We start from the raw sequence: 9,020 nt of genomic DNA on the forward strand, positions 1-9,020 counted from the left end.
AGAAAATATCTGTAATGTAGATAGAATAGAATAGAACGTCTGCCCATCCTTGAAAGTATCTAATTTTTTGACTTAGATATTCTTACACACACAAATTTTTATACATCATTATTCTTGTGACTGTATATCGATATAGCTAGCTGTGACAATCAACAGCAATTGTTTTTGAAGGAAAGTTGACATAACCAAAAAGTTTAAGTGCTTTGAAGCCTCAAATTTGGCAGCATTTCTACTGTGCACAGATGTTTTTTTTTTTTTTAATTTAATTTAAATTGGCCATGAGAAACACTTCTCAGTTATGAAGAAGTCATCCTACTAGGCTAGTTTTTTTTAAAGTTTAGCACCACAATCTGATGCAGATCCCAAAGTGGACCAGTGGGATGTCCCTGCTCATCACAGCGGAGTTGATTTAGATGGCCTTTAAGGGTCCCTTCCACCTTTAGGGGATGTATGATAATGTTCTGCGATGCAGCTTTCAGACACTGGGCTCTTGAGGTCTCTGACCGTAAGACACTCGTAATTTTCCGGGAGGAAAGGTCTCATTGTGCGCAATGAAAATTCTGAGGAAGGACGGCTGGTCCCTGAGGTGGTGGCAGAGGCGCGGAGTGGCCTTAGCTGTAAGTGACGGGGGCGCCATTACTCCCGGGCTGCGGCCCCCCCGGCGCCAAACCGCCTGGGCCTCCGGCGGCCGCCAGGCGGCGCTGTAGCCCCGCTGCCACGCGCCGCGCCCGCGTCCCCGCCCCTCCGCCATGGCCGATGTGGAGGACGGGGACGAGCCGGGCGCCCCCCACTCGCACTCGGGCTCCTCGGCCTCTAAGGCGGGCGGCCCCGACAAGATGTTCTCGCTGAAGAAGTGGAACGCGGTGGCCATGTGGAGCTGGGACGTGGAGTGCGACACCTGCGCCATCTGCCGGGTGCAGGTCATGGGTAAGCGCCGGCCGGCAGGGCCCGGCCCGGCCCGCCGTGGCCGCCGGGCAACACGGTTCCCGGCCCGCGGTGGCTGCGCCCCTCCTTCACCCCGTCCTCCTCCGCCGTTCCCGCTTCCCCAGGCGCCCTAAGCGCTGAGGGCCCCGGGTGAGGTCACCTCAGCGAGGCTTCTCCGCCCGCCGGGCCGCGTCCGTGTGTGCCGGGGCCGCGAGCCGTGCCTGGGCCGCCCTGCGCGGTGCTGTGCGGCCGGCGGACGTGCCGGGGCTGCAGCGCTGCCGCCTGGGCCTGCTTTGAAGCAGTGCTGTGGGCGTACAGAGGAGTACGTTCGCGCTCATCTTAATAGGACGTCTTTGGCGCTTTTCCCACGCGCCCGAATTTGTGCCGCAGTTCGGCTCACGTGAGTGTACTGAAAGGTTTATCTGAAAAATAAATTTAGTTCGCCTGTTTTTAAAGCAGGTTTGGAAAGCAGCCGACCCAGTGACCGGCGTTAGTATTTTCTGACGTGTTTTGCTAGTGCGGTTTTATCTGGAGTAGCTGAAAAACCCTTTTAAGTTCTTCTGTTGTATCTGCAACCGTTTTGTTTGTTCTGAATTTTATTTTTATTCTTTTGCTGCGGTGCTGCTCCCTGAGACACAAAAGCTCTGGAAGCCCCCAGCCCTGCACGGCCCACGTGCACGGTCCTGTACGCTCATCTGCTGCACGTGTTTCTGCTGAGAACGTTCAGAGGAACTCTGGAGTGAGAGATCACCTTCTGTGCTTGTACAGAGGGCACAGACTGCTGTAGAAACAGGAAATCGGCTTAATCTTCTATGAGCAGGCAGCAATTTTAAGAGTGTTTCAGTTTTGTGGCACACTAAAAATAAATAAGTCAAACTCTTACCCAGATGTTCGATTAAAAACAACAAAAACAAAATAATAAAAAAAACTTTACAATTTTTTGTTATTAGGCCAGAGGACTGTTTTTCATCTGAAAGTAAGAGAAAATTCTGGTAACCGTTTCTGGGATCAAACCAATTGCTAGAATGTGAAACTTGATCATTACTGACTCAGGTTCAGCTGTTCCATGCTGACCCTGCCAGACCTGGCCTGGCTGTCCTGCAGAGCCACTGTGGCACAGCCCCCTTTGACTGCAGGCAGTGCCAGGCCTGTGCTGGCTCTGCATGTTTAAAGTCAGCCAGTTTGATTGTGGAAGGGAGGGGAGTATTTGCTGACCTCATTTGCTGCTGGTTTAACTCCCTGAACAAATTGGAGCGAGCTGAATTTTCTCAAGCTGGCACTCTTAGAATAGCAGTGCAGCACTGGGGACAACTTATGTTGACGTGGTTTCTGTGGTTTGTGTCCTGTCTCTTTGAAAATGCAGAGCTAGGGCTGGGATAGGAAGGCTGCCTTCTGAGTGGCTGCCAGTTCCCCTCGGTGTACTGCCCGGAATATTGGGTGACTCCAGATCAGTTTGCTTCCATGTACCATGGAATAGCATGTGAACGTTCCCTGCATGGCCCCTAGTAGTGTGGAAGTGAAAACCACAGGAACAGACATCAGTAAGCTTTGTTTGATACCTTAACTTACATCTAAGTGAGGAAAGGGCAGCTGCTTCAGAGTTCCTGTGCTGTTCTGTACTAGCTGAGAAAATGAGGACAGAACAGGTGAATGTAAACTAGAACTACTGGCAATATCTGGCAGAAATATTCAAATGAAAATTCTTGTAGCATGCTGCGTTTTTGTCTTCTAGGGAAATGTGATCCAGCTGGTGACCTGCAGGTCGAGTCCAACCCGCGGGGCACTTGTTAACTGTTACCTTCTCATTGGAGGAAGCTAAGATGCATTTCCACTGTATATGCTGCCATAGTAACTGAGTGCTTTCTGTTGTGTGTACTATGTGCCTGCATGTCTGGGGCAGTCCCTGTTGGTGCAGAGGAGAAACAAAGCCATTCTTCTTTCTGTGTGTGTGGCACAGTACTAAGCCTTGAAGCTGTGGCTTTCCTTTCTCACTGATTGCTGAATCTGTCATCCAACCCTGCGGCCATGGACTAGAGCTTATAAAGTGGATAAATGTTTCTAATTAGGTATTTTTCCATGTTTATCTCTGAGTTTTTTATCGAATTGACCAGTGTTTAAAAACGTGTTTGTATGTGTATGTGGCTCCATGAAAATCAAATGTAGGTTCACTTAATTGCACAGAAGGATGGTAGCAGGAGTTGGGGATTGTGGTGAGAGATGTAGAGACAAAAGAAATGAGAATTGTGAATTATTTCCTTAAAAGGAGATGCTGACATCTGAAAAACAGAGTCCTGTAATTAGGGTTTGGCTGTGTGCTTGCTCTGCTCTTAATATGCCTGGGTGCCTTGGCACAGGCCTGCTGGTTGCTGTATCTGGAAAATGGAGAGGGCTTTTTTTCAGCAGAAGTTGAGAAAATACAAAGCAATGGAAAATAAAACTTGCTGGGCAGTTTAGAGTTCCTCTGTTCTCTTTCAGATAGAAATTTCATCATTTCATCCCGTTTGAAATTTTGGGGGTGTTGTTATTTAATGTTCAAAGTCTAAAGCGGACAACAAAATTAGAGGTTTTAACCTTTTAAAATTGGTTTTAAAGTTTTTTTTCTCCCTCAAGCATATTCTTAAGATGGAATCTTGAGCATCAGATTGAGTCTTGTTCTTGTTTACTTTTAGATGCCTGCCTTAGATGTCAAGCTGAAAACAAACAAGAAGATTGCGTTGGTATGTAGTGATTTCATTCGTTTGTTTTTCAGCTAAAGCTTCTCTCAGTAGGGTGCATTTCCAAGTTTGAAGGGAATACTGATTTTATTAGCGCTCAGAATCAAACTGCTGTTTTGTTATAGTGTGTCATCTCTTTACATTAGTGATACTTTTCAGTTTATTTTTTGAGTGCTACCAAATGGGCGTTAGCATCAGGCATGCTGTAGGACGGGACACTTTCACATTTGTAGTGTCAACACACGGCTGCGAGGTTCTCATCCTGACTGTAATTCAGCAGGGGATAAGATAATGCACGCCTTTGAAGTGGGCTATGAAATGGTTCTTTTCCTTCTGGGATGCCTGCCAGAAGGTGTAATGATAATACCCATATTCTCAAATTTTTGACTGTATTAAAAGTGATATTTTTCCCAGATTGATTCAGACACAGTAGAGGCAATTGCTTGGTTTTTTATTTTGGTTTTTGGGGTTTTTTTCACTTTTCATTTGAAAAAATGTAGTCACTTGAGTTTGCTACAATGCTGTTTAGTCATGAGCGTACTTTAAACCATTAGCCAACATATGCAAAAGCAAATTGTATCTCAATTCTGATATGTTTAAATCAGAAACAGTGAAAATTGTCTCATATAGTTTGCTTTAAACCTTTAATTCAACTCTTAAGCTAGTTGTCAAGTCTTCCACTACTTTGCTCTTTCTGCTTTGAAGTATATTGTCTCAAAGTTAATCTACTTTTGTTTCTGATGATTGTTTTAACCAGAACAGGAATTTCCTGTTTCAGATGCCTTGCTAAGTGGCTTGCTAAGTGTCCTGTTGAAAACAGGAAAAAAAAACAGCACTCCTTTGGTTGGTACTCCTATAGTTCAGTAAGGAGAATGTGAGCTAATAAGGGGAAAAAACAAAGCTACTAATATGTATGAGTATGTAACCATTTTGTTGTGTTGAAGAAACTGTAGCCCATGAATAACTTCTGATTTATTGTGCCAGTTTAGCTATTTTGAGGCTATATATGGTGTCATATACTTGCTCAATTTCACAGCTTAAACACAGCACGTCAGATGACACTTTGGTAATACTCTGTTGTATGGTATTAAGTCAGTAGTTCATTGGCAGTGTTTCGGAGCGTGAAAGTCAAAATGAAGCACTTAACCAGGGCAGAACTGGTTTTCACACTTAATGCAAGAAGGTGAGAATACATGTATGAGAGGATGTGTGACAGAACTGAGAAGTATTGTCAGAATGGCTGCAGTCATCCAGACTCAGTGGATAAGTCAGCAGTGACACATTTTGTCTTTTTAAATGTTTTGTAAATTTCTAGTGGTCTTAAACTGAGGATAGCTTGGACCTTGCTTTAAGTGTTAATCAGACACCTGAGCATGACTGGAACATGTTCTTTCTTCTCTTTCAGTGGTTTGGGGAGAATGCAATCATTCCTTCCACAATTGCTGCATGTCCTTATGGGTGAAACAGAATAATCGTTGTCCCCTCTGCCAGCAGGACTGGGTAGTCCAGAGAATAGGCAAATAAAAACACTGGAACTTGTTTCTGTTGGACTGGTTGGAATCGTGTGTATCTTATGCTGTACACTCATACAGAAGAGTGGAATCATGGCATGGTTTATTCAGTTTATCTGCTACATGGAACAGTGTGGTTTTACAGTGTGCTCTTTCTGTACTGGGAGGCAGTGGTGAGTCCTGTTGCAGGTATTTCCATAACTGAAGAGAGAGGCACTGCGCTAATAAATGTCTGTTACAACTGAGTGTCACTGTATCGAGAGCATAGAAATGTGGTGGTGCAGACTATGCACCAAATAGTTTGTTTAATGTTTCTACATTAAACAGTGAATTAATTTGAAAAGGAGACCTTTCTATTAAATCTAAATAATGTATAGTTCACTGTCTGATAAATTATTTTGGTTTTGGATATATACATTGTTTTCTAAATAACACTATACAAAAGCATGATCAGTAAGTTTTTTAGCAAGTATTTTGTTTTTTGATCTAAAATGAGTAGTGTGTGAACAGCACTAGAGTTCTCATGTAGGTTTTCATTATGGCTTAAGAAGATTTGTTGCATCTCTGAAATCTGTTGCTGTATAGTATTCTACACGTTTTCTGCAATCATAGTTATTAAAGTTTAACCACATCTATAATTTTATATTTATATTTATTTTAAAAATCATGGACACACATACTTTTAATACAGAAATTTTTGGTATAAAGTCAAGTTGGATTTCAGTTACATAATGGTGTAAAGCATGTTGTTGGTTAGCTGTCTGGTACAGAAGAGAAAAGCAATCACTCTAACGTCCCAAGGAGAGCAGGTACCAATCAAATCTGGGAAAATAATGTTGCATTTTGCTTTCATCAGAATTCACTTACAGAAATTGCTTGTTGTTTTATTGGATGACATGTTTGTTTTGGGGTGTAAGAGAAAGCATTGTTTCACTTTTCTGGAAATCCTCAATATATCTTCTTTTTAATAGGGTCAGACCTGTGATTTCTCCTGCTCATTTAAGTGCTTTACCCTAAGAATCTGAAGTAATTACTGCTAATCTGGACATGTGTTTTGTTGGTTTTTCTTTTAAATATATGTATGTAATGGAGAGATTGAATTACTGTTTTTAAGTCTGTAACAAATTCAGACTTAATAAAATGGTTAATGAACTTGGTTGGAATTGAAGTGATATTATATGCATATTCTTATGTACTTCAAATTGAGATTAATTAATAACATTTAAGATCAATACATTTCTCAGTAGATGTGTTTCTATTTTGTTTTGTTTATTTTAAGTTTATTTAAAGGTAATTATTTCCAATGTATGAAGTATTCCGGTGGCACTCTTTGACCTGGTCATTCTACTTCCATGCAGAGTTTACTGGGGTTTTGCTTAATAGCTGTAATCTTGTTTTTAAAATGTTCCGTATGTTTTAAACACAGCTTTTGTGTCACTGTCAGTGTATCACACTAATTGTTGCCATCTCAGGTGCTGTTTTTCTTAACATTTAAATAACAGCAGTAATGAAGTGCCTATGGCATTTGGGTTGTTGTGGAGTATTTTGTCTTTGTCTTTTCTATTTCTGTAAAGACATTCTTCCTAAAATAACTATTCAGATATGGAAACAGTTCACTCTTATTTCTCTCTGCCAGAATTTGATCACAGGTTCCATTCCCTAAAATCTCTTTACTTCTATCTAGTCCCACCAGAGAACTTTTTCCTTCATTTTACTTGAATTTATGGGACCATATAGACAGCAGCAAAATAATTTTCACCCTGCTTTCTGTTCACTTGTCACATATATGGCACTAATAGCTGAGAATCATTATTTCAGAGGAATCTTCCTACTTGCTGGTTAAGGCAGGTGTTAGCACAAGTGAGACATTAGGGAAGCTACAGTTGGGTTTGAAGCAGCTGATACTTGTCTTGGGCTTTTTTTTTAACTGGGTCAATTTAGAGAAGTTTAAAAAGAAGCATGCAAACCCATAACTGATACGCTTGAAATCTTTGAAACAGATTGGAATCCATTGTAAAGTGTAGGTTGAAATGAGCTCCTCAGACTGTCTAATCTTGTGCTGAAACTGGTGCTTAGCCTTGGAGTCCTGGCCACTCAAGGTGAATCGTATTTTTTCTGTTTCTTGGGGGGCTATTCCCGTGTTTAATTACTCATAGTGAAAAATCATTTTCTTATATCCATATGAATAAATACTTCGTTGAGGCAGCTTCTTCCCATTGCCTGTCATGCTGCCACAGAGCATTCTGCTTGAAGAGAGTACCCCCATCTTGTCGTTTGCTACTTTTTAGTAGTTAGTATTTCTTTAGCATTGGAAGTCTCAGGTTGGATCACAGAATCACACAATTGTAGGAGTTGGAAGGGGACTCTGAGTCCAACCCCCCCTGCCAAAGCAGCTCCCAGCCCAGGTTGCACAGGTAGGTGTCCAGGTGGGTCTTGAATGTCTCCAGAGAAGGAGACTCCACCACCTCTCTGTGCAGCTGTGCCAGTGCTCCGTCACTGCACTGGGAAGGAGTTCCCACACACATTTGTGCAGAACTTCCTATGCCTCAGCCTGTGGCCATTTCCCCTCATCCTATCACCACACACTGCTTTCTCTACTTCTTTCCCGGCTTTTGCTGTGCTAATGAACTGGTTTCCTTCGTGTGACTACATTTGTCAAGTTCTTCAGCCTTTAAATCATGTTGGTGACCTTCGCTGGACTTCATGAGTTTCCCATTGACTCTCACGAATTCCAGGAACAAAAACTGGGCAGTGTTCCAGGTAGGGCATAACTTAGGTGGAAAAAGGAAGTGTATAGCTCCTGGAAACAAAGTTGGGCAACGTAGGAAGGCTACAAGGCTGCTGTTTGCCATTGTAGGGAGAAAATCTGTGCAGCCAAAGCTGTTAGAGTTGAAGCTGTCAGGGACAGAAAAAAGGCTTTTTTAAAAATACAGTAACAACAGAAGCGGACCAGAGGCAACATACAAATGTCTAGTTAGTTTTAGAATATAAAAAACAGGATAGCAGCAGACATTAAAAGCAGACAACTTTGTACTACTGCAGACAGATCTTTTAATGTATAGACCTTCAGATATCTGTATGAAATGTTAGTTTTCAAAACATGACTTGTTTAAATTAGGTGCTTTATGGAGGAATACAGATCAGTAATTCTCTGAAGTATTGATTTTCAGTTTAATGCAGATGAATATAAACTGTCTTATTAAGATAATTCAACACAGATCGTTGCTTAATGTGGCATTAGAATGCTCACCATTATGCAGTTCAGGTGTAGTCATCCTGTTTCCTGCCTTTGCATAAATCGACTAACAGTCAGTGCACAAGGTTTTAAGTTCACTTGTCTTAAAGAAAATAACTGTAAACACTGACACTCATTACTGTAGAGAACATGGGGGGTGGTGACAACTTTGTTTTCTTTGGGGCTATCAGTGTTTGAGTTACCTCAAAGAGTACTGTTAATGTGCTGAATGTATTGTGTCTGTAGGTACAGTTATATTGTGATGTCATTTTAATTTTGAAGTAAATTTTGTACTAATTCTTCAATGACAGTTGCTAAGATTCTGAAGAACTGCTGTGAAAAATACTTTAATTTTTCTGCCTTCTTCGAAATGCATTGAGCAGATAATCTTACTTTATTTTGTGTGACAAATATTTCAGTCTGGAAAAAAATATTTCTATGCAGTTAGGGTACCCTAACCATTAAACAACAGATTCAGTATCTGGCTTCATTAATCTGTAACTATCTGTGTACAAGGCAAGAAGTTCTGCTGAGAGAATATACAAGAAATAAATTATAGAATATGGTGTTGACAAGTAGTTGTAGGTTGCTATTTAGAGACCTTGTTTTACAGAAACATTGTACATTACTGAATGT

The 9,020-nt window shown here is 41.6% G+C and overlaps 1 protein-coding gene across 2 annotated transcripts; it reads left to right on the forward strand.

The window, feature by feature from the left end:
- Nucleotides 1–734: 734 nt before the first annotated feature.
- On the forward strand, nucleotides 735–5,236 carry RNF7 (ring finger protein 7). 2 transcript variants are annotated; one of them, XM_065748563.1, is made up of 3 exons: nucleotides 735–927; nucleotides 3,594–3,641; nucleotides 5,044–5,236. In XM_065748563.1, the coding sequence occupies exons 1-3, from the start codon at nucleotides 750–752 to the stop codon at nucleotides 5,160–5,162; spliced, it is 345 nt and encodes a 114-aa protein (XP_065604635.1). In that variant the 5' UTR covers nucleotides 735–749; the 3' UTR covers nucleotides 5,163–5,236. The 2 variants fall into 2 exon arrangements, with proteins under 2 accessions (XP_065604635.1, XP_065604636.1); XM_065748564.1 differs by having other exon boundaries at nucleotides 735–920.
- Nucleotides 5,237–9,020: the final 3,784 nt, after the last annotated feature.

The sequence above is a fragment of the Cyrtonyx montezumae genome, unplaced genomic scaffold (genome assembly GCF_038088225.1).
Source record: "Cyrtonyx montezumae isolate F1298 unplaced genomic scaffold, pur_monq_1.0 scaffold_5, whole genome shotgun sequence".
Taxonomy (NCBI): domain Eukaryota; kingdom Metazoa; phylum Chordata; class Aves; order Galliformes; family Odontophoridae; genus Cyrtonyx; species Cyrtonyx montezumae.